Source organism: Pelophylax lessonae (assembly GCF_965119305.1).
Source record: "Pelophylax lessonae genome assembly, chromosome: 6".
In the NCBI taxonomy this organism is placed as follows: domain Eukaryota; kingdom Metazoa; phylum Chordata; class Amphibia; order Anura; family Ranidae; genus Pelophylax; species Pelophylax lessonae.
Window position 1 is genome coordinate 198461438 of NC_138773.1, and position 26494 is coordinate 198487931.

At 39.2% G+C, this 26494-nt stretch overlaps 1 protein-coding gene across 1 annotated transcript in view; it reads left to right on the top strand.

Moving 5' to 3' along the window:
- NRP2 (neuropilin 2) overlaps positions 1-26494 on the top strand; it is a 202497-nt gene that overhangs the window by 153238 nt on the left and 22765 nt on the right. Inside the window, exons 13-15 of the mRNA XM_082260771.1 lie at positions 3885-4150; positions 12846-12942; positions 17688-17726. Coding sequence (XP_082116897.1) covers positions 3885-4150; positions 12846-12942; positions 17688-17726 — 402 coding nt within the window. The remainder of the gene's footprint in view (positions 1-3884; positions 4151-12845; positions 12943-17687; positions 17727-26494) is intronic.

Sequence of the window (26494 nt, forward strand, 5' to 3'; positions counted from 1 at the left end):
AGATACACTATATTGTCAAAAGTATTGGGACACCTGCCTTTACAGGCACATGAACTTTAATGACATCCCAGTCTTAAGCCCCGTACACACGCGTCGATAGTTGGCCGTGAATTTTCAGCTTGTTAGTATGATGCTTTTGACAACCGACTCCGACTTTTCAGCCGAAAATCTGGTGTGCAGGCTATAAAATTTTTGTTGGCCGTCAACACAACGTCCGATTTTCGGTCAGTCAGTACAGATTTCGGCAGACAAAAATCTGATGAGCAAGACTGGGCATGCTCAGAGAAATAAAAACACACGGAAAGTAAACCAGCACATGACATCACTTCTGAAGTAGAATTTTGTTGGCCGAGAAAATTTGTGTGCAGTCTAGGCACATTCCAACCAACAAAACACAACTTGGACAAAAGACGGCCGATCGGTCGGCCGATAATCGTTGCGTGTGTACGAGGCATTAGTCCGTAGGGTTCAATATTGAGTTGGCCCACACTTTGCTGCTATAACAGCTTCAGCTCTTCTGGGAAGGCTGACCACAAGGTTTAGGAGTGTTTCTATGGGAATATTTGACCATTCTTCCAGAAGCATATTTGTGAGGTCAGGCACCGATGTTGAACGAGAAGACCTGGTTCGCAGTCTCCACTCTAATTCATCAAAGGTGTTCTGTTGGGTTGAGGTCAGGAATCTGTGCAGGCTAGTAAAGTTCCTCCACCCCAGACTCGCTCATCCATGTCAATTTGGACCTTGTTTGTGCACTGGTGCGCAGTCATGTTGGAACAGGAAGGGGCCATTCCCAACCTGTTCCCATGAAGTTGGGAGCATGAAATTGTCTAAAATGTCTTGCTATGCTGACGCCATAAGAGTTCCCTTTACTGCAAATAAGGGGCCAAGACCAATTCCTAAAAAACAACCCCACACCAAATTCCCCCCTCCCATAAATTATTTGGACCAGTGCACAAAGCAAGGTCCATAAAGACATGGATGAGTGAGTTTGGGGTGGAGGAACTTGATTGGCCTGCACAGAGTCCTGATCTCAACCCGATAGAACACTTTTAGGAGGAATTAGAGTGCGGACTGCGAGCCAGGCAACATCAGTGCACACAAATGTGCTCCTGAAATAATGGTCAAACATTCCCATAGACACATTCCTAAACCTTGTGGACAGCCTTGTTGAAGCTGTTATAGCGGCAAAGGGTGAGCCAACTCAATATTGAACCCTACGGAGTAAGACTAGAATGCAATTAAAGTTCATCAGCGTGTAAAGGCGGGTGTCCCAATACTTTTGACAATATAGTGCATATCTAATAGTTTACCAATTGGGACTGAAAAATAGCATAGCATTCATGTGGATGTCATTAAAGTAAACCTGTGATTTGATCGTACAAGAAAAAGTTAAATGTTACTTAATTCTGGGCCCTTCAGCTGTTGTATTTACCTTCTCTTTTCTTCACTGTCACTTTGTACACACGTGGGAGCGATAAAAAGTAGTCCTGCGTGAGCCCCAAATCTCAGCATTTAGCTTTCACAAGGCTAAGAACTCTCTTCCCACCATCATATGACAGCACTTGATGTCTGAGTGGCCAGTTGCCTACCACCAGTGCTATCATGTCAGGGGAACAGGAGTAAGTCACATGCCCCTCCATACCTCAATGTACAAGCTATATCATTTTGCTTCCCGGGGTAAAATGGTTTCTTGGAAAGGTAAATATACAAAGCTCTGGGAGCTGCAATAAAATGAACATGAGGTGGCAAAGCACAGGTTGACTTGAAAATGAATTCAGTTCTGTGAAGTAACAAAACTGCCATTTGCTGGTATGCATTGAATGCAAAAAAAAAGTGCTGTGCATGTAGACATAGTTACTTTTGTAAAATTACACAACTTTATTTTGTAAAATGAATAAAGACTATCTAAAAGCTACAGTAGATGAGTAATGTAAATCCAAGGCAACGAAAGAGTTACAGCATTGAGGTCCTCTGGAAAGTTCATTTCTTGTCTGTCTTTGTAGTTTTTTTTGTACCCTGCACCCATGACAGTAACATTGAGTGTAGGCTATCCCAGAACAGAAAGCGCTCAGTGTTTTTAACTGCTCACAGAAGCTGCTCTCATGCATCAAAACTGTGCCTGGAAAGAAAGATTTGTCACAGTCCCTGTTAATGCTTTTCATGCTTGGGGACCAGGAATTCCTACAGCGGTCACATCTGACAGTGAAGGACAGAAGGGGTATCTGTATTCTTCTGCAGCTTGTGCTGACACTGAGAACTTGTGACTTTGGGGTGGATAAGGCACACCTTCTTTTTAGTTTCAGAAAACAGTTTTGAAGTTCTTGAAAAAGCCAAAAGTTACTGTTCTGAGCTCAAAACACTTACTAGCAGCTGGTCTGGCACTTCAGCATGACATATATATATATATATATATATATATCTATATATATATATATATATTATATATATATATATATATATATATACATATATATATATATATATATATAGAGATAGATAGATAGATAGATAGATAGATAGATAGATAGATAGATAGATAGATAGATAGATAGATATAGATATATATACACAGTATATTCCCTCCAGTAAAGCACCATTTTTGTCAAATGAACACTCCTCCCCAACAATTTTGTCAACTCTTTCAAAAATAAGCAGTGTGTGTGTGCTGACCTAACAACTCTTTACCTAACAAAAAAAAAACAGGCCTATACCACTTACTGCAACCCTCCCCACCCCTACCACTATCATTCACACACTTTTATTTTACTAATTTTCATACATTTAACACCCAACCCTAAAACTTAACCTAACCCATAAGCCCCGTACCCATGGACGAATGTCGGGCGACATCAGCCGGTTTAATAAAAACTCATAGTGTGTACCAGGCTATAGAGTGAGCTCTTTACTTACTAAAGCCTGGTACACACTATGAGGTTTTTTTTCCATTCAACCCTGCAGGTTGAAGGAAAATAATACTGTCAGGTCCGGTCGGAGCCGTTGTACTAACGATCCAACATTAGTACAGCGATCTTCCCCGTTGAGCTGTCATTTTCTTACAGGGGGCGGCCTCCCCGCGCCCGAACACTCCATTGGCTGAGAGCACTGATCGGGAGTCGGTCTTCCAGAAGCCAGCCAAGCTTCCTATACGCACGGGCCGAATGAAGGCCAGTTTTTTTTTAACCTTCCAATGTCGTCCGGCATTTGGCCTTGAGTTGTGAAGGAAGGATAAGCATGGCTGCCCTGGAGCAATAATAAGTAGTAGTAGTTAAAAAAAAATGTCAGCAATGTCAACTCAATATTTCCGTGATGTGGAAAAATAAAGGTTATATCTGTCTAATCCAGATTATATCAGAAAGATCAATAATAGTAGAACTTTTTTTAATCAGCCTATTTTGACTTGTACCAGCAGAGTTGCGATGATGCAGGTTTGTAATTCTGATTAGATCAAAATGATATGATAAATTGTTCTGGATCATGCTTTGTGGTCTGTTTCCTTTCATTTATGTTTGTGTTGAGCAGACGTGGTTTTGTTTTTTTTGTTTTTCTTTTTATCTAACATTCAGCTCAGGGGATGCGAGGAACTGGGGATAATTTAATAAAGCTATAGCAACAGTCCCACACTAAAACAACTGTACCCACTTTTTGATTTCTTGATTTCTTCTTTCTTAATGTAGAAGACTTTTGTATTGCATCATTTTAAAGTAGGTTTTTGCATGCAGATGTTTATATAGCCTTAAAATGTATTGATAAAGAATATTAATAATATAATTTCCCTAACACTAGTAAGTAAATCTGGCACTCTAATTGAGTTTGATTAACCATGTGTTGAAAGTAAAGCTAATGAAAAAGTGACCTGATTTTATTTTTTTAATTGCTTCTTTCAGTGAGCAGTAAAAACTATTTACGCCTGCCCAGCAGCGGGAGAAAAGAGGGACAACATGCACGTTTAATAAGCCCCAAAATGCACCAACACAGGTGTGTCCTCTGTTTGGTGTTCCGCTATCGTGCTTCAGGAACTAGTGATGGAATGTTGCAGGTGCTAAGAAGATCTAGCCAAGAGAACAAGTTACTGTGGAAAATAACAGAAGAGCCAGGAGGTGAATGGAAAGATGGCCGCATCCTCTTGCAAAGCGATGAGGGAGATTACCAGGTATGCAAAACTGTAGCCCATGCTAGATTACATCTATTTAATTCAGAAACTTTGAATATAGAAATCATCTTCAGTAGACATGCACTGTTAAGTACATTTTAAAGAGGAAGTAAACTCCCCTTGTTTGTTTGTACCTATTGGTAATCCTATATTAAGGCTTACCTATAGGTACTGTAAATATCTCTTGCAGGAGATATTTACTGTATACTGCGCTGATTACATCACTGGCACATGCACTTTGAAGGAACGACCGTCTGTGCCGTTTCTTCATGGTCTGTGCCGTGAATGGTGGCTCCTGCACGCATGCACAGGAGTGACATTATCGAGGCTCTGGCCAATCACAGTGCCGGTGCCCGTGAACCCCCTAAGAAACACTGGGGAAGATATCGGGCATGTCAGCGGCATGTGGGAACCGTTTCAAGGCTTTGTTTCTAAGGTAAGTATTTTATAATGAGCTAGTATGCGTCACATACTAGCTCATTATGCCTTTGTGTTACAGGTTGTTTGTTTTTTTCTTCATGGGGGTTTACAACCTCTTCAAAGTGTAACTAAAGACAAAACTTTTTTTTTTTTTTTGGACAGAGTGGAGATGGTTTAGACCAGTGTTTCTCAACTCCGGTCCTCAGGGCCCACTAACAGGCCAGATTTTAAGTATTACCTTGAGGAGATGCAGACTAGAGTACTGCACTCACTGAGCAGCAAATGGTATCACCTGGGATGTAATTATCTTGCAAATCTGGCCTGTTAGTGGGCCCTGTAGGCCAGGGTTGAGGACCACTGGATTAGAGCACCTGTTAGTTTAGGTAAAGGAAAATCACAAATTTTGGGTTTTTCCTAGAACATCAATAAGGGGAAATCTTCCAATGGGGATAGTAGCTCTTGTGATCTGGGGGGCTCCAATGAATTACCATAATTTGCAGGGATTTCCGCTCACTTCCTGTTTTGGCTATGGGACATGAGAAAAACTTACAGCAGTTATAAGCCTCCCTTATTCCATCCAAACTGAAAAATAAAAGTTTTACTTTAAGGACATGTCAATGTCAGTCAAGGACATGACATTCTTAGGGTCCTTTCACACGAACGATCTGATCAGATCTCCCTGGCAGTTTTTCAGGTGGACCTGATCAGATCCTCCATGCATCCCTATGGGGCAGCGGATGTCAGCGGAGATATCTCCACTGACACCCGCTGCTATCCGATTCCCATCCTGTCCGTGAAATCCGGATGGATGGAAACCCTATTTTCCATCCGTCCAGCAGATTGGATCAGATGGGATCCGTTCTCATCCGATTCCCCCATAGAGAGCAGCGGGGAGCTGACTGCTCCGTCTCCGCACACAGAGCGGAGACGGAGCTGTCACCTGCCTGCTCAGCGGAGATCGGCAGATCTATCCCCCGTTGAGCAGAGAGCGGACCGCGACGGACAGCACATCATGTGAAAGGACCCTTAAGGACATGGGACTAGATAGCCAACATAAGACATTTTTGCTGACAACCATATTACTTCAGTGTAGATTAATCCAAACGCAGAGTATATACCAGTCAACAGTATGTATCAGTCAAAAATGCCATTTTCTGAAGAGACCAAAACAAGAACAGAGAATTTAAAAAATATATATTAATCTGAGCAAAAAAAAAAAAAAAATTATATATATATATATATATATATATATATATATATATATATATATATATACAAAATATAACATTTTGGTGTCTGGGCTTAAAGTGTTACTAAACCCAGGACCCTGCATTCACTATATCTGGTCTCCCACAGTACACAGAACATGGAAATGCAATTATTTTAGTAAATATAAGCTGCTAAATACCTTTTCTCATCAGCAGTATATAGCAGTCTTGTGACTTTTATGAGTGTCTAGTTAAAGCTTGTAGGAGGAGTGTTCATTCTACTCTAACTGTCCTATGAGGCTGCAGGAACCCTAACCCTCTGTCCAGAGAGTGCTGATTGGCCCTGTGCCGATCACATGCACCCTTCCAAGAAAAAAAAAACTCGCTAGCAATACACACCAAACTGAGCATGTGCAGAGTGCCCCCAGGCTCTGTTCTATCAGAGGATAGATTAGGGACAGTGGAAGAAGGGGAGGATCAGTGAAGACAGGATTAAACTGCCTTTTTACATAATGTGGAGGATTAACCCCTTAGGTTCCACAGTGAGTATAGCAAGCATGCTTTACTTAATATACAGACTGATTTTACTGTTGTGTGTTTAGTAACACTTTAATACCACTTAAAGGTGAGAATCTTATCTCAGGTGATGCACTTTATTGGTCACATAAGAAAATATTTTAACGTCATGAGCTTCCTTCACATCCTGTTAATAGTGATTTGATTGAAATCACAGCAATATTTCCATAGTGCCATGAATGGGCAGAATAACACTTGGCAAAAAGGCGCGTGAAGATCTGTTTCAGTCAATGCCCAACATTCCTGGGTTGGAATAGCAGGCCATAATATTAGTGGATCAGGAAAACCGATTTATATATCTAGATAAACTGAATGAGTGTCATCAACTTGACACATTATAACAGAATTAAATAGGGCAATTGGATCAAAGCGTTTCCGCTTTTTAAAACATTTTCTTTACTTGTAGCTAACAAAACACATTTCTAGCCTCTGGAGAGACATTATCATGACTTTTTCTGTTTCATATGGTAGGAATAAAGTTAAACAACCATTTAATATGATAATTGTATACATTATACATATTTGTACTTTCAAAATTATTTTCCATGTGTGGAGTTTTGAGTTCCATTTAAAAATAGCCCCTAACTGACATGATATTAATTAATGTGCATTTTTAAAATCAGCCTCATGCTCAGTTTAAATTTGTTTAAATATCTACATAATCCTTTAATCCACAGTGAGTATGAGGATTTTTGAGTTGTTACAGGCTTAGAACAATGAAGGGACAGTACTTTTTCCAGATGACTTTGATTTCCACCTTACTGCTGCTTACTTTGTGACCTGCTCTACCTAACTGGCTGTTGTACGCAATGCTAGATTTCTCCAGTAGGAGGAGCTGCAGATGAAATCAATACCTGCTACTATTTGCAATGGTAGTTGGCAAGAGTTGCAGAAGATCGAGGAATCCATGTATTTTTCTACAAAGTAAAAACACAATCTCATGGGGATTTCTGTGTTTTCATCCTAAAAGTATTCCAGACAGCCTTATCTTTCCTTTGTGTATTTCATCAATATGAAATATACATAAAAATGCTGAACTACAATTACAAATTCATCACAACTGAATTACAGGCAAATGAAAACAAAAATTAAAAACCTGAAGAAAGTTTGAAGAAATAAAAAACCTTACCTGATAAACTATTTGTATTTTTTTTTTTAAGCCAGCATTGTAGTGGTAAAACTGACCCTTTTCCCCAATTAACTAGTTTATTAACTAAAACTGGAGAGTGTAAAATTTGGTGCAACACAGCATAGAAACCAACCAGCTTCCAGGATTATTTTATCAAAATTGAACAAGCTGAAGTTAAAATCTGATTGGCTACCATGCAGAGCTGTACCAGATTTTTCACTCTCTAGTTTTAGTAAATCAACCTTGTCATGTCTTGCTGCCATTTTCAATCCGACCCATGATCCAGACCATTATCTGCCTTTGTAAATCAGCTCAGTTTGGCCATACATTCTATAATTCTGGTGGGCAAAGCTTTGGCTTACCCCCTCATAAAACCCCTGCCCAGGTATTGATGCCAGGAGTGTGGGCAGTTACATGCTATGTTAGCAGGACCGTTGTTATATATAGTTCTAATTCTGTAAAAGAATGCCCATACATGTTCACATTTGGAGATAGCTGCCAGGGCTGTTGGGACAAGTAGTCCAAAAAGCTGCACTTACTTTACAAGCTGGAATTGTTTTTCTGCTTACATTAAGGTCTCATAGATTCAATTTGGAGCTGCTGTGCATGATCACATGCACCAACTTTCAGAAAATAATTATAGCACTTATATACTAGACTACATTTTAAATTATTAATTTTAACACATTTTTCTATTGTTGTCCAAGATGTGAATTTTAAAGGTAAAAAAGATCAAAGATAATCTTGTATTAATACCGGACTAGCAATGAGTGCATACAAATGTTGGGTAACATTGCCCATGTTACACCTGGCACTACTGTAGAACCCTACCCTAAGCCAGAACCTTTTTTCTTAGTTTTAAATAGATTGTAGAAGAGTAAGAAAATCTACCATCTTTTTATTGATGTCTATTTCTCATTGAGCTGGAGGGAAGAGCAATCCAATCAGATGCAGTCACTGTTTGGATATTCAAACAGCAGCGGGTGCCAAGACTGTCTGAATATAATAGAAAAGAGATTCCTCCATCAGCACTATTTACCATTATCATTCAGCCCACAGATCAAGCAAAAGAAATCTAGTTGCGTATGACTAGCCTAAATTGCCCCAACATGAACACATGTAAAGAAACCTGCAGTAAAAAAAGAAAAAACTAAGTTTTGGGTAGATTTGGGCTTTAAAATAAGTGATAAACTCATATGCAGTATAACTTTATGGTTTTTAAATATGTTTCTGCTATAGACTTTCTATAAACAGCAAATGTTCAACCTTTGCTTTCTATAAACAGCAAAGGTTGAACATTGGGCCTATAATGTACCCACTTACCGATGTCAGTGCTGTGGGTGGGCACTTATGCAAAAAAAAGAAAAGAATTACAGTAAAAAAGAAAATTATGCAAAAAAAGGCACTTATTCAAAAAAATAAAAAATCAAGTCAATGTATACTTATAGCTTCTAGCCCCGTACACAAGGGCCGAATGTTGGGTGACATTGGCCAATTCAAAAAAAGAAAACGTCTGACATTCAGCCCGTGTGTATGCCAGCCGGTCCGACGGTTTGTCCGGCTTCTATCAGACGTGCATGCTGAAAAACCAGCAGCTGACTCAGAGGGGGAGATCTCTGTACTAACGTCGGATTATTAGTACAGCGGCTCCAACCGTAGTCAACTGTTTTTTTTTTCATTCAACCCGCTGGGTTGAACGTAAAATAACTCATAGTGTGTACTAGGCTTTAGTCTAAGCTTGAGTTCCAAGCCCCGGACAAAGGGAAACAAAAACTGAATTCATTTTGTGGATGTTTCCTAATTTCTTTTTGCTACCTCTCTTTTCCCAGCTGTGCCTCTCAAAACCATAATTATAAGTCTAGGCGTTACCTGGATAATGCAAGGTATTCTTAATTACAGTGAGCCTTAAATTTGTCTCAGGCCCCGTTAGACATTTTTTAAAATCCGTGATACCTTACAATGTGCATATATTATGAGGTTAATAAATTGTCAACGGACTGCGGGAGAGAATCCAACTTCCAAGTGATTTGAATTAAAGGGACAGTTCTGGCAGATATGCAATAAGAGATTTGTATTAAGAGGATTTATAGTGTTTATTTTAATATTACAGGAGAATCTGGATGGCTCCCATCGGAGACTTCAGTTAAGCAGAGTTGTTTTCATTCTGTTTCTCGTGTTGTTATAGCAACTAAATGGTACGCTGCTTGTTATTCAGAAAGCACTGATCTATAGCAGTATTTGGGTCTTTGTGGATGGCATTAGGCGTTTGATGTATTCGGGAGAATTTTGAAGTCTTGTCTTGCTACAAAAAAAAAAAAAATATTCTTCACTCCCTGTAGTTTAGACATCCAGGTATCAGCTCTATGTTTCAACTGTGATTGTAATCAGATAGAAATGAAACATCAGCCCAAACAGTCAGCATAAATGGAATAAAGACAGCCTTTGAAAGGTACATGTGTTGTACTCAATATGTCATAGGAGCTGCAGGTTTTTTTTTGGTTACATAAAGCTTTTACTACATATAGTAATTTTTTTCTAAAGATAATGCTTGCCCTCTTGTCAACCAGTTAAACAGCGATTGTGTCTCTTGTCTAACTGATATATACATATATATATATATATATATATATATATATATATATATATATATACACATTCATAATACCTGGTTCCCAGGGAAGAGGAATATCTACACGTATACTTGACACGTGGCTATATTAAAACCTTACAATAATAAAATTTCCATATTTATTCTTTTGAAATTTAGAAATTTCTAAAGACCCAAAGATTCTGGGTACATTTGAGTGTAAGCTTATACTTAACATTCCAAGCAGTAGATAATTTTCCATAGACTGCAGTGGTGTAACACAACCAAAGGACAGACCATAGTTTTACCAAAAGAAGGATTAATTTGATAGTTTTACCATTTCCGTAGTGATTTCTGAAAGGTTTGAGAGTTTTCCTTTAGTTACGCACGTCTATGTTTATATCTATTAGGAAATACACAGAAATATTGTAGCTCTGAGGTCATAAGTCTTTCTTTAAAACCAAAGAGGACACAATCTGTATTGAACTTGTATAAGCTCTCTCTACATTTTTGTGGTGCTGGGTTGCTCCAGTTCATAACTTACTAGAGGGTCGGTGGTTTACCCGGCCACAATATTATGAAATCTGAAGTTTATCTAAACTTCTAAATAGAGTATCTTTAGTATTCTATATAGCAGGGATCCTCAAACTACGGCCCTACAGCTGTTGCGGAACTACACGTCCCATGAGACATTGAAAAACCCTGACATTCACAGACATGACTAGGCATGATGGGAATTGTAGTTCCTGAACAACTGGAGGGCCATAGTTTGAAGACCCCTGCTATATAGCGTAGTCATTTTTTTGTACAACATTATGCTTTTATTTTTTTATTACCTTAGGGAGATTTCCTTTTACTTCCTGTATTGTAGATATAACAGGACGTGAGAGGCAATCTCTCCTAAGTGATGGGAAGTCCTTCCATGGACAGTTGTCACCAGAAGAGGTCTCCTCAAGATATCCCCTCTATCTCTGTTCCATTAACAACTATAAAATGTTGGATTTCCCATCACTCCTCCCGGTGACAATGTTTACCAGGACATGTAGAAAGGGTGAAACTCCCCGGCAGGAAGACAGGAATAAAGATTTCACAGAGGTTTTAACCTTTCTATAATGTTGGCTTTAAATATACAGTAAGTAAAAAAACAATCCAACAGGTAAAAAATAAGTATTTTTAGTTGGTAACATTAGTGGAGAAAAAAATAGTTACCGTACAGACAGGTAGACTCATAAAAGACTCATAAAAGAGATGGAAGGCTTTGAGATTAAACATACGGGATATATAACGTATGTGATTTACTGTATATTTCACATGTGTGGTTATGCAGCTTATCAAATGATCAGAGCAGTTTATAAATAGCACAGAAACGCAGATGATGGGTGATAATAAGGTAGGAAGATCTGACATGGATTGCTCTTGAAGTGGCACATGAATGGATCCATTGGCAACAAGCAAAATCTAGGTGCTAATCACTTGTCAAACATTGTAGGAGTTATTAGACTGTACTTATGAAAATCCTTCTATCAAGAAAATGTTTATGAAGATGTGTGAAAAACACATTCTTTCTTCTTAATGGTATCTATCCAGTAACTCACGCTCTTGTATACATGTTTACGTATTATTACCAATACGCTTTTCTCTCTATCCCATTGACAATGTATCCAATTCACTTACATTTCAAGCCTATAGCAACAAAGTCGAAATGTCCTTTAGTGAAAACCATTCTGGAAAGAAATCCATAAACAGCCATTTTGGCATTTAATTAAATTGTACTCCTGTTTTATGGCAGTCACTGTTTTTGAAAAGGCCACAAGGTTCGGAACTGATGCAAATTCTTGCAAATGGCTATTGAAAGGCTAAGCTGCTATTTTTCTTGTGCTGTTCCCTTTTAACGACAGACATGATTGCATTGATTATTGAGGAGATAAGCAACTGTATTAATCAGCAGTCAGTGAGGAAGTGCCTTGCTGCTGGAAAAGAAATTGCATTTTAAATTCTAATTGTTTAGTTTTCAACCAGAGGAACCCATAGCTGATGTTTAACAGACCTCTTTGCGCTTTTCTTGGTCACCTATAGCAGCAAGGATGCACTCAGCCCATTCTGAGAAACTAATTTTAAATACAAATTATGTGCATAGTGTAGTAAATGTAGAATTGTATGCAACACGATATTCAACACAATAACCCCAGGCCAAGTTGTATTGGGCAAAGGGGAGTCTATTTACATCCGTAGTAACTAGGCTAAAGTAAATCCAATGCTGGTTATTTGATGATTTTGAAATAAAGACAGAAAAAAAATATGAAAAGTCTTTGGCTATATAAAATAATTTAAGAACATTATATTTTATATAGTTGTTGTAGTGTTATAGTTGGGAGATGCATCCTGTACTTGTGTTTTAATAATGTGGATGCAGATTATGCAAATACATTAGGTCAGAAGGGGCAGTCAAATGCTGGTAGACTGATAAACTATCCAGTATTTGCTAGGGATGTGACCTCATAAGGCCTTAGTGGTGATAACTAAGTAGTATACGGATTAAGAAACAAATGATGTGTTTACAGGCATGAAAGTATATAAAAAAGTCTCAGCACTCAAGTCTCAGTGCTCTTTATAATCGTTCCTTTCTCCCCAAAGAAAAGAAAAGGGAGCAAATGTCAGAGGTTTTAGGAAATATCTCAAAGCTTTTAGGTGCTTGGCTTTTGAAGATTATTCTTTTTAGTATTTTGCTTTTGTAGAGTAATATTGACCAGTCAATTTCTTAATCTTTCTTTGCAGGTTGTCATTGACGGGACTGTTGGAAGGGGCCAGCCAGGAGAGATAGCTGTGGATGACATTCGAATAGCTAATGACATCCCTCTGGAAAACTGTATGGGTAAGGCACGATCAGATATTATTTTGTTGGCTAAGTTTCCTGTCAAACAGGTTTGTGAGCAATGAAAGTTAAACAGTATGCAACTAATGTTATTAGTGGCATAACCAAGGACACTTTACATTTTAACCCCCCCCCCCTTCCAACACACATACAAACTAGACTTGTAAGGGCCTTTTCACACAGGCTTTACGTCCGGCGGACTCCGTTATGCTCAGTGGTTGATTAATCCGCTGATTCCCGCTGAGCAGGCGTCTGACAAGTCACTCTCCGCTCTTTGTGCTGAGACGGACCTGTCAGATCCCCGCTCTCCTCTATGGGAGATCAGATGAAAATTGACCGCCTGTCCATTTTCATCCGATCCTATCCGATCCTCCAGACAGATGGAAAATAGGGTTTCCATCCATTTGGATTTCACAGACAGGATCGGATTGGATAGCAGCGGGTGTCACCGGACATGTCACCATTGACATCTGCTGCTCCATAGGGATGCATGGAGCATCTGATCTGGTCCGCCTGAAAAACTGACAGGTGGACCTGATCGGAAAGCCAGTGTGAAAGACCCTAAATGTACTCATTATAATCTGCGAATAAATGCAAAAAATAGATTTGGTCACTATGGGGGCATTGGTATCTTGATGTCCAATCCTATATAATTACATTGCCAAAAATGTTTTAAGTAACCCTATAGCAATTGTAAAGCTTTCATTTTTTTTTCTTTAAATAATAAACATGTCATATCCACCTGCTGTGTGCTAAGGATTTGCACAGAGCAGCCCTGATCCTCCTCTTCTGGGATCCCCTGCTGGAGCTCCTAGCACCTCCCCCCTGCCAAATGCCCCCATAAGAAGCCACGTCCCTGGAGGCACTTGTGCATGCTCAATCCTGAGCCAGGCTGTTTGTATCTATTCAGACACAGAGCCGGGCTTGGTCACCTGCTCTCAGGTTTTGACTAATAACAGCATGAGCCAATGGCTTCCGCTGCTTTCAGCCAGGCCGGTGAGACAGGGAAAGGGGAGAAGAGTTGCTGCAGGTGTGCCCATTTTATGATCAAGATTGGGATCAGGTGAGTATTTGGGAGGGGCAGGGGGGAGGCAACTATACAAAGGTTTTTTACCCTAATGCAGAGAATACAGTAAGGTAAAACACCTTTTACTTTAACAGCCACTCTAAATTAGTATCTTCATACTAAATGATTTCAAATAAACAAATGGAGAATTGGATATGTTTGCCCTAGTGAAATAAATGCCTTGTGGTCCACTTGCACCAATTTATAGCACTAATATGTATTCATCCTTGCTTTACTCATTAAGGTTCAAATCCACACTTCTCCCAAAAAAGTTCACCGCTCAGTATAACACTGCACTTTTCCAGACCCTTGTCTCCACTATTCTTTCCTAAATGTATTGGCTAGATATTATAGCATTAATGTGGGACCCCCCTAATAGCAAATTACAGTAAAGTGGTATTACCCTGTGGAAACCTAGTCCTGAAAACCCATAAATACTTTACATACCAACATGGATATGCAGAGTCTCCTTCAGACTATAAGGGTCCGCACTGGAATCCTTGGGTTCCATATTTAAATCAATTGTGAGAATGGAAGATAAAACAGAAAGGGTGGCAACATTTCCCGACAGCGGTAAAGACCCAGAAAATCAGCAAATAACACTTAAAAAATGACAAAGTAAAATGATTTCTTATGTCTCTGAAATGAGACATTAATCCTGACATAATTATCATCTTTAGGAATGCAGGTAAATTAATATCCCACCAGGAAGATTTTACTATCATTAGCACATTCAGCAAGGTGTCCTAGCATTGATGAGCTGAATGCATCAATAGACCATGAACTAGCAAATAACTAAAACATCATGTATTATTTTACTGTTTTTAATATCCTGTCCCATTGGATGCATACCAACTAACAGCAAAATCACATTGAAGGGCTGAAACATACTCAGGATAGTTGTTCAGCCTCTCTCTGTCAAATTCATCCAAAGTACTGTGGTTGTTCTAGGTGAGAAAAGGTTACCACAGTGGTTGCATAGGCTCACATGCAAAGTAAATATTAGGTACTCGTATGAACATGATTAATAATATCCAGTAGAAGTCCAAATCAGCATCAACTAGCTTTAGGTTCCATTCTAATACCTAGACCAGTGATGGCGAACCTTGACACCCCATATGTTTTGGACCTACATTTCTTATGGTGCTTATGCACCCTCCAGTGTATTGAGCATCATGGGAAATGTTGTTCTAAAACATCTGGGATGCCAAGGTTCGCCATCACTGACCTAAACATTCAAATGGCACATATATATTACTGAAGGAAAGGGGTAAATGTTTGGAAATATAATATATACAATGCAATTCTTGAAATAGAGTTAAACTTTAATAAAAATATCTGCGCTTGAGTTCCTTGGTCTGTACATCTTTTCTGGAGATTATAGGGGGCTTCTTCCTGTTGGATTTTTTATTTATGTTTTATAATGGAAAATGCAACAGAAGGCATTAGAATATGTAAGAGCTCCCAGAACTCCCATAGCTGGGAATGATGACAGAGACATTTCACTGAGGGAGAACCCATGACACGTTAAAAGTAAATGAGCTGACTAAACCCGCCAGCCTCCACTTATAACAAAAATTTCACTTTTGGCTGAACTAGTTCTTTAAGTTAGGTACTGAGGTTTTCTTGTTTTATGACATTATTCAGATGGGATTTAGAATATTTGGACCAGAAATGTAATTTTATTGTTATAGTGGTGATAATTTATATGTGAAATTTCCACATACTCTATCATTCTGCAAAGCAAGAAAACAATGAAGTAATATGTCGCAGAGCCAGAAAAAACATAAATATTTTCTACATAGAGATATCTATTGCTCTCTAGATAGGCAATAAGTGGCTGACTGATCACTTTGGGATATGTAGTTCAGATGTTGATGACAAAATATTCTTGCTTTAATTAATGATAGTCATAGAAGCCATGCGAATATAATTGTTCTGTTCCTCTCCAGGATTACATATCAACAGCAGGGATGTTGTTCCTGGTGCTCTGAGCGGAATAGACCAAACACCTAATCAATAGGCAACTCTTGCACTCATGCCCGGCATCGACATTGCATATTAAATCAAATGTAATGAATCCTGTGGGAGACGAGTACTTGTATCTGAAATTAACATACCAATGTGGTTTACAACATTGCCTGTACCCAATACGAAGAACAAAACAGCATTTCAATATTGAACAGTAAACTTCAGGAACGTCAGAAATGTGTTTAAAATTTAGCAGGTCTTTAATATAAAACCTCTGACCTTGCTCTGCTACAAGGGGCCATTGTTTGACCTTGGAAATATGTGAACAGTAAAGCTCTTGATACTAATACACACCCCCTGCCCTGATACTAGTACACACACACTGTGCCATAATACTAATACACACCCCCTGCCCGGATACTAGTACACACCCCCTGCCCTGATACTAATACACACCCCCTGCCCTGATACTAGTACACTGTGCCGTAATACTAATACACACCCCCTGCCCTGATACTAGTATACACACACTGCCCTGATACTAGTACACACACTGCCCTGATACTAATACACACCCCCTGCCCTGATACTAGTACACTGTGCCGTAATACTAATACACACTCCCTGCCCTGATATTAATACACTAGTACGCACACTCTGCCATAATACTAGTACACACACTCTGCCGTAATACTAGTACACACCGCCCGCCTCGATACTAGTACACACACTCTGCCGTAATACTAGTACACACCCCCCGCCTCGATACTAGTACACACACTCTGCCGTAATACTAGTACACACCCCCCGCCTCGATACTAGTACAAACGCTCTGCCTCAATACTAGTACACACACTCTGCCGTAATACTAGTACATACTTACTGCCGTCATGCTAGTACACACACTGCCCTGATACTAGAACACACACTCTGCCGTAATACTAGTACACACCCCCCGCCTCGATACTAGAACACACACTCTGCCGTTATACTAGTACACACCCCCCGCCTCGATATTAGTACACACACTCTGCCGTAATACTAGAACATACTTTCTGCCATCATACTAGCACACACACTCTGCCCTGATACTAGTACACACACTCTGCCATAATACTAGTACAAACCCCCTATCCCTATACTAGTACACAGACTTTACCATAATACTAGTACACACTCTGCCATAATACTAGTACACACCCCCTGCCCTGAAACTAGTAAACACACTCTTCAATGATAATAATACACACCCCCTGCCCTGATACTAGTACACACCCATGCCTTGATAATGGTATGCATTCCCTGCCTTGATAATAGTTCGCATTCTCTATCCTGATAGCAGTACACACACTACCCTGAAACGAATACACATTCTCTATCCTGATAGTAGTACACACGCTCTACATTGATAGTAGTACACACTCTCTGCCTTGATACTAGTATACACCACTCACCCTAATACTATTACAGATCCCCTGATATGTGTGACACAGCAGTGCCTATTCACAGAGTATAGTGAGTACACATCACACAATTCAAGTAAATGTCTGATATTCTTCACAAAATAAGTCTACAAACTTTAAGATCCTTCAGATTTTTTAGGAGTCATCTAGAAATAATTGGATCACAATGAGTGATGAATATATGAATTTACATTTTGACCATAGATACACTTTAACATATTATATATTCCTGTTTTCTGTTATAGAACCAATCACGGCTTTCCCCCCATCAACAGTATATCCTGGTAAGTAATAAAAAAAGATGTATTATGTTTTACTTGTTAATTGTTGTGAATGTAAACATTGTGAAAATATACCTCAGCAGACATGGCCCTATCCATAGTAAGTAAAGACTTGATTAATGTCAAATGCCCATATGTGAGACTTGTTTGGCTAAGAAATAATGGAAGTCCCTACTGTAAAAACAACTTATCCGCAAACACTGACCCCCTGCTTAAATCGCAAGATACCTGGTGCTTATCCTGACCCACTTTATGTGCATGCTTGTCCCTGGGCCTGTGAGTTACAGTACTGAAGCAAAGGAATCAGCCAAACATGCAGTTAGCTTGCCTTTACAGAAGAAGAGGTCAACAATGACAGGTTTTCTTTAAAGCTGGGTTCACACTAGTGCAAATCAGATGCAGGTTTACCCAGAATCAATATATGCATGACAGGAGAGTGTGCCCAGCTGCGGAGCAGATTTCACAGGGGTCCTGTGTGTTTTTGGCTCCATTTCAGGTTCAAATTCAGGCAACAATTTGGGCCTAATGTGTCCCTGAAAGGCAGAACAGGGACACACCGGGCCCTGGCTGTGACCCGCATCCGATTTAAGTGTGAACCCGGTCTTAAGCTGAGCTCTAGGCAAGTGTTGTTTTTGTTCATAACTACATTGGTCAAGCTTGGATTGATGTAAGTATACATATTCCACACCTATCTGATCCCTGTGGAAGCTAAGAATCAATGTAGTAGCCAGTGCTACTACAGTGATCCTCGCTGTCTTGTGGATCCCATGCCAAGCTGCTTCCCTGCTGCATAGTAACTATACAAAATTGCTCACTTAGCGTGGGCACCATTCAGAGAATGTCTTGCATTTTTTCAATGAATGCAAAGCATTTTCTGATTCGACGAGGTGGAGATCACCCCATGTTGTGCAATCAGAGAATGCATGGCATTCATTAGGAAAAATGCACTGCATTCTCTGAATGGCGTCTATGTCGAGCAAGCAGCCGCCTATGGTTATGATGTAGCAGGGCGGCTGCTCGGCATCAGACTTGGAAGACAGTGAGGATCATTGTAGTTGTGTGCGGCTACTACAGTGATTTTCGGATTCCACAGAGATCAACCAGGTATGGAATATTTATGCTTACATTGGTCCAAGCTGGACCAATGGAACTGTGCAAAAAAAGAAAACATACCTGGAGTTTAGCTGTAAAGATATTCACATAAGAATGGTCCATTGATTTAGCCAGTATTTATATTTAAAGAAAATAAGATTTTAAAGCTGATTTACTAAAGCGTTTACATAAAAATGAGCGCCCGGTGTCCAGAAAAATGTGACCTCTAAAATATGGTTCATGGACCTTAAAAATGAGCAACATGTACATCAAGCCAACACATTTCAGAGGAATAGACTCCCCCTTCTTCAGGGCTGTTGCTGCTTACTATTTGGTGGGAAGGATTCCCATTCGTGGTTATGTTGGATCAAGGTTTCTGAATGACAGGATGCCGGCTTTAGTTGTATAGGCAGCAAACCTTACTAAAGAATTTAAGAATCTTTACTCACAAAATTGTGTGTAAACTCACTTAAATTATCCAGTCGTGTGAAAAAAAAAAATTCTTGCTCCGTTGGAATTTCCTATCATGTGCAAATGCATTTCAAATTATTGGATAATTGGGGGGGGAAATATTCACGCTTTTTTGAGTATAGAATGCAACTCCTTTAGTAAATCAGCTCAAATAGGTTTCCTGCTTTAGGTTTAGGAATGGTCTACATAGCTATACGGAAGCAGCTATTGTATGAATTAAAGCAACTTAAAGTGACTGTAAACCCTCTCCTATACCCAGTGAAGGGAATAGCCTCAGATGATACACAGAGATGAAATAAATCTCCCTATATAAGTTTTATTTGTATCTGCTGTCTTCATCTTTATATACTGTTTAGAAAGTATTCATAGTGTTAGATTTTTTTTCTTCCTGTTTCAGCTGTGGAGTGTAGTCTTGGCATACACTGTGTGACAGCTCATTGGAGGAAAGACACACACATCTACTCCACATAGGCAGAGGAAGGAAGCAATGTGCAGAGCTGTGCTGTGAATAGATCAGCTCTCTGCTAATCTATTTATAGCACCCACCCGACACAAAGTTTCGGCTGCTTTTATCTCCCATCTCAAAGAACTTGCCAGAAGTTATAATGCTGATAACAGAGGAACAGAGCAGCATAAAGACACAGGACTTAGAGCTTTGGAGAGATATAAGTAAACAGTACAGTTTTTTTTAATGAATCAGGTATACATCCACTTTAAGTTGGCCACACATGGATTGAAGTTCATCCAGTTCAGTAGGAACTGCTAAAATTTTGATCCATGTAATATCACTGTGGTTGTACAGAAGTTGATCTACCAGTCAACCTCTGTACCACCGCCCTATCAGATTTTCTGTGCTTGATCAGCTCTGCAGGCTATAGCCTGCCATGCTGATCAGTGTATTCTGACAGTAGGGAAGCCTCCCTGTTGTCAGAATACAATGACACAGTGGGAAAGATTCCCCCATCCACCTTGAATGTGTGGATGGGGAAATAGGGTACGTGTTTTATCCAACCCAGTGGTTGAATGAAAAGAACTGACTCATCTTTGGACTACTTTAGGCTACCAGTTTATAATTAATGCCAAAGCTACAATAACTTACTGAGTAAAAAATAGTTACACTAATGCTGGCCATACACTAGCCGAAAGATCGTTCGAAAATCTGTCATTTGGTCCGATCGTTAATTTTTTCGTCCAGTTAATGGGCACAAATAGAAAATCATTTTTAACTTTTCAGATCTGAAAAATCGAAGGAACAGTTTTGAAAATCCGCCGGCCAAACGATAAACGAACGATAAATTGAGAGGTTAATTTGTTTCTCGGCCGACCTGTTTGCCCTAGGTATATGTGACAAACTGAACGAAAAACTGATTTATTTATTTCCATTGAATGATTTATCGTTCGAAAATTTGGTCATTACATAATGGCAGGATCGTCTGCTCTCACGGCCAATTTTTCGTTTTTCGAAAATGAGTTTGCCCGATATTTCAGCTAGTATATGGCCAGCATTAGAGATGTAATTGAGCAAAATGCTGACAATCACGTAATTAATTACATATTAATATATAGCTTTTCATTATTATAGGTGGCTCAGCCAAGTATTTCACATCTTTTTTTTATAAATCTGTAAATACATTTCTGGATTGAGCTAAGGACACTTGGAAATGATACAACTTATTAGCAGTACTGTAGACAAAGAATTATCATATTTGCCCATGTAGCCCTCATTATCTTCCCTTTGTCATTTGCATTGGAGAACACGAGCATAAATATTGTCTACTGGAGACGCAAGGGATTTGTGACCGCAGCTGACCCAAGAGCTGTATGTTAGTAAAAGCTAAATTATCAATACAGTCTAATGTAGCTGGTTTTTATCATCCAGTTGATTTTTGGTTGCATCCTTATCTCAGCAATAATAACAATACAATAGATGACCTAACTGTTGTAAATCTTCCATTAAAGGCAGAGATGAAAACAGAGATTTTAAATTGTTATTGTCATCCACAATATTAGAGTGTGCCATGCTTCAGAGCAATAGATTTTATGGAGCCCTTGTCTGTGAAATTGGATCCATGTTTTAGGGAATAGTGTGTGGATAACTTCATGTTGTGTTGTCGAATATAGCTTTGTGTCTTTTAGTCTAATAACATTCTCGTTGTTATTAACTTTGGGAAACACAATCCTAATGTGTCTCCCATTATGGCAATATTTCACGTGCATTCGGCATTAAAACTAGAGGAAAATAGAGGAATGTGGCTGACATTTGCCTTTGTAATTCAATATCCAGGTGCACAAAGACTCTTGAGCAGACCTGAATCAGATATAATACATAATCCTATAATGATAATAATCTGCACCTAATTATAAAGTGCCGATTTACATAGCATATTTAGTTATGGGACATGTAATAAAACAGTGGTTTTATATGGTGAGCTTGAAACAGATTTTTTTTTTTTATACTAGTAATCCTTAAGCCATTGTATCCCGACAGCAGGGATCATGTTCCAATATAATATAAACATCCAGCTGATAAAGTTTACCTATTAAATCCGCATTTTCTATCGCACTGTTCATTTATCCTATTACATGTGATCTGTATTCCAAACTCCTTTGCTGCATATTCATTTCCATCTTAACTGACCTCTACATTAAATCTAAACAGCTAAATTTGCAGCTGAAATACATATATGAGGGCTGTTTACATGCCAAAGGATGTGCATTTCTGGCCATCCAGTCCTGAGATTTACACAGCTCTGCCACACAGACCAGCCCCGCCTAGCAGGGGAGGGGACCTGATTTTTCTCTGCTGCTGATATTGATTGGACAGTGAAAGGAGAAGCAGCAGAGTGATGAGCTCATTTCTCTGTGACTCTGCTCTCTCTTTGTATCAGCATGCTCCTTGCACTGCAGCACACCTTATTGTCTTCTTGTGCCTCTGTTACCTTCCCCTCTCCGAGCTCTGCTGTAGAGACTGCATAGTAGATTGTAAGAGGGTCACTCCAAGTGAAAGTCAGGTACTTACACTTAACTTTAATATATATATATCTATATAGATATATATATATATATATATATCTATATAGATAGATATATATCTATATATATCTATATATATATCTATATATATATATATATATAGATATATATAGATATATATATCTATATATATATAGATATATATATATATATATATATATATATATATATATATATATATATATATATATACATTTAATGCTCTAGTACATTTACATTTATTACAAATATGCCTGGAATTCAGCTTTAAAGCATATATAAACCCAAAAACAAAATTTTAAATATTGTAGCTTATCCAACTTTGAATGTGGTGGCAGCATTTGTTTTATTTTTTTATGCTTATAGGGGTTGTTTTCCTAAAACTGGAGAGTGCAGAATCTAGTGCAACTCTGCATTGTAGCCAATCAGCTTCCAGTTTTTTTTGGCAAGGCTTAACTGAACAGCTGAGGTTAGAAGCTGTTTTGGTACCATGTACAACTCACCAAATTTTGCACTCTTCGGTTTAAGTGAATCAACCCTATAGTCCTTTATTTTCATTTGGTGATTGGCCATCAACACACCTCCTGGCTAAGGCAGCCCATAGACGGTGCAAATAGACGGGTTGCAGGAAAGCAATTTGCATTATACCCCATCAACACAGGCAGTGTTCACATGGGAATCCCTCCTGCTGAGGAATTGTCTTTTCCCAAGGAGGGTGAGGTGGTGGGTGGGGTAAGCCGTCCCTGCCGGAAGAAGACAGTGATTATCGCTAGCGGCTATAGCAGCGGCTTGCTATAATCAGAAGCAAATTCAGCAGGCTGGTTGGATCCAAGGTGATTGCTCGATCACTTTGGTACATTCAGCCTGCTCATTAATGGTTTGATTCTCAGCCGGTTCCTGCCGAACCAGCCGAGATTTGAACTGTGTATGGCCAGGCCTTAGGGTGGCCACGTTCACTCCTACACTTTATGGGTGATCCGTGAAGCCCCCCTTGGGCAGCAACATTGTCAACCAGTGTAGAGGGTAGGATTGGGAGAACTAGTGGCTGTAGATGGACTTTACATAAGGTACTAACAATTTACAGCCTAGCTTCAGTTAACACGTTTTAAGCAGTTACAGCAAGGGACTATTTTTTCCTTTTGGGATAAGGGTTTTACTCATACAGTAAAACCTTGGATTACGAGCATAATTAGTTCCAGAAACATGCTTGTAATTCAAAGCATTCCTATATCAAAGCAAATTTCCCTATAAGAAATAATAAACACTCAAATGATTCGTTCAACAACCATTTATTTATAAATCCTTCAATTTATGGTCCATATAAAAAGATTATAGCAATGTGATAGGTTGTGTAACCATAAAATGTCCATCCACAAATGGCAGCCTCGACAAGGGGATAAGAAGCAAAATCCAGCAGGAGCTACAGAGTACAAAAGTGTAGCAATATGATTACATTTAACAACTCACATGGTTGATGATTAAAAGAGGCACATCTAAGTATGCAGGCAACCGGGGTAAAGCTGTCCACATAGACCATCCTCCGCCCCACCGGCTCTCACCGCCATCAGTCTGCAGTAGTGACCAGGAAGACTATCCTGCAGTAGAGCGATCCGATAGCAAGACTTGAAGCTCTCATGGAGGGCAGCATGGAAGGGATGACGTCAATGGTGGACAGCTTTACCCCAGATACCTGCGTATTTAGATGTGCCTGTTTTAATCATCAACCGTGTGAGTTGCTAAATGTTGTACCTTCAATAAATGTAACCATATTGCTACACTTAGAGGCACCTCTCTTCCCTTTTAAACTCAGTTGCAATATGACGCTGCTTGTATATCAAGTCATCGCTTGTTTATCAAGTAAAATTTCCTAAAATAAAAATGTTGCTTGTCTTGCAAAATGCTCTCAAATCAAGTTGCTCTCAATCTAAGGTTTTACTGTATCAATAAAAGCTGCCCGTAGCAAGCAGCATTGTTAGTGTTAAATGGTTTATCTCAGCCTTCTAACAGCCACTTTTGCTGACAGCTTGGCCTGTTAAAGAAAGATGAAAAACAACAGACTTGAGCCCCGTACACACGAGTAGAAATTCGGCCGGAAAATTTCGTCCGACGACCGATCTGCCGATTTTCGGCTTGTTAGTATGGTGCTTCCGACAACCGACTCCGACTTTTCGGCCGAAAAAATCCTGGTGTGCAGGCTATATCATTTTTGTACAGATTTTGATGGGGAAAAATCTTATGAGCAAAACTAGGCATGCTCAGAGATGAAAGAACACAAAGAAAGCAATCCAACACATGACATCACTTCTGAAGTAAAATTCTGTCATGCGGGAAAATTCGTGTGCAGTCTAGAGCACATTCCAACCAACAGACACCACTCTGGACAAAAGACGGACGACCGGTCGGCGAAAATTCGTTGCGTGTGTACGAGGCTTTAGAGAGTTAAAAGAGTTGAAAAACAAAGACCACTGTGTTAATGCTATTGACAGACATTTATGTCATTTTTAATTTTGCCCATAGTAACATTTGTTAACCCTTGAACTAGACCGCTGGCCCCCTTTGCAAGCAAAGACCCTTTGCTTTACTTTAACTGATTCTTCCTCTCAATGACAACAATGATGGGGCATAATTCCTTCCACTGACACCGATGGAACACAGTTTGTCTCAGTGACACCAACAATGGGGTATTATAGCTTCTCTTGCTGAAAACAGGCAGTAAGTTAATTTTTACTAACACAGAGCCTGATGACAAATTGCCAACACCTAATGAGTTATGATAACTTTGCATATGGTACCTTTGCCTTTTCTTCTCACCTACCACATTTGGCATGCTTTACTATACTGGACACTTTACCACTTGATAAATCTGCCAGGTGACTATTTTTTTAATCTTTTTACTTAAGTTACTTCTGTATTCAGTAATCACTGCCAGGGTTTCTGTTGAATTCTGGCCTCTACAAGTCATTTAACCTAGGTTTACAAGTTTTTAATGAATTCCATAAATTGTACTTATTTTTAATTAATTAAACCTAAAAAAAAAGAACCCTACAAACTTTTCAAAGTACCTCTAGAGTAGTCCAGAACTTCTCAGAAATAATTTTAATGCTAAGTTAAATTTAACATACCTATCCTCTGAAAATAATACTACTTTAGAAGAGACTGCTCTATAGGCTAAGTTCACATGTAGGCGTTTTGGGGCGTTTTTGGGGAGTTTTTCTGCTCAACAAGACAAATCCTATTCATTTCAATGGCCCCTGTTCACATCTGAGCGTTTTGACGTTTTAAGCAAAACGCCCAACGCTCAAAAAAGTACATGAGCTTCTTTTTGGGCAGATTACAGGCGTTTTTATTTTTTTCCATTGGTCACTAGTCAACCTAAAAATGCCTGCACAAAAACGCCTGTAAAACGCCTTCAAAACGCCTGTAATTGGCAACGCCAAGATGTGAACGTAGCCTTAAGCAATCTTAAAAAATAGATACAGATCAGGGAAACTTATGTTTCTCCTGAAGACTTTGAAATCCTTCACCTCTTTGGTGCCAGTCACACCATTAGTTCTTAGAATTGATCACATGGTCTTTGCCTAAGGGGCTTGGTAGACTGCTGTTCGGGCACAGCCAAACAATCAGTGGAGGCCATGTGTCCAGTGCCTTTGGCATGGTAAAGCATTGCAATCCAGAAGAATGAAACATGTCCTTTATGTTTTTCAACATTGGCCAAACGGACGTTGCTTCAAAATTTTCTTTATAGAGAGTATAGGTCTGTTGTAGGTGACTGAGTTTTAATAAATTTCGGACAGCTTGTTTTTTTTGTGTGTAATGAATCACTGCTATTTTGTGCAACCGTTGTAAATGTGTAAACCTAAAAATATGTCGGACAAGCTTTGTGCACCCGAGTCCCCCTCCCTTTTTCTCTGGCATTTTGTTTTCGTTCCTCAATTGCTTCTAAAACCAAACAAGAAAAATGTGAGGCTGTGCCAAGACCGTTACTGAATATTTTGCTTGTGCTCCTCGGTCAGAATGATCATGACTTGTGCAACAACAATCTCGCGCTCTTTGTTTTTAGCTGTCCTGTCTCTCCGCTGGTCATTGTGTTTATCAGCAATATTTGATTTGTCTCCACGGCTGCTAAGTGTGCTGTTGTATAAAAGCTCCATTATGCAGAAATCCTGCTTGTGAGCTGCTTTTCGCCTTGGCACCTT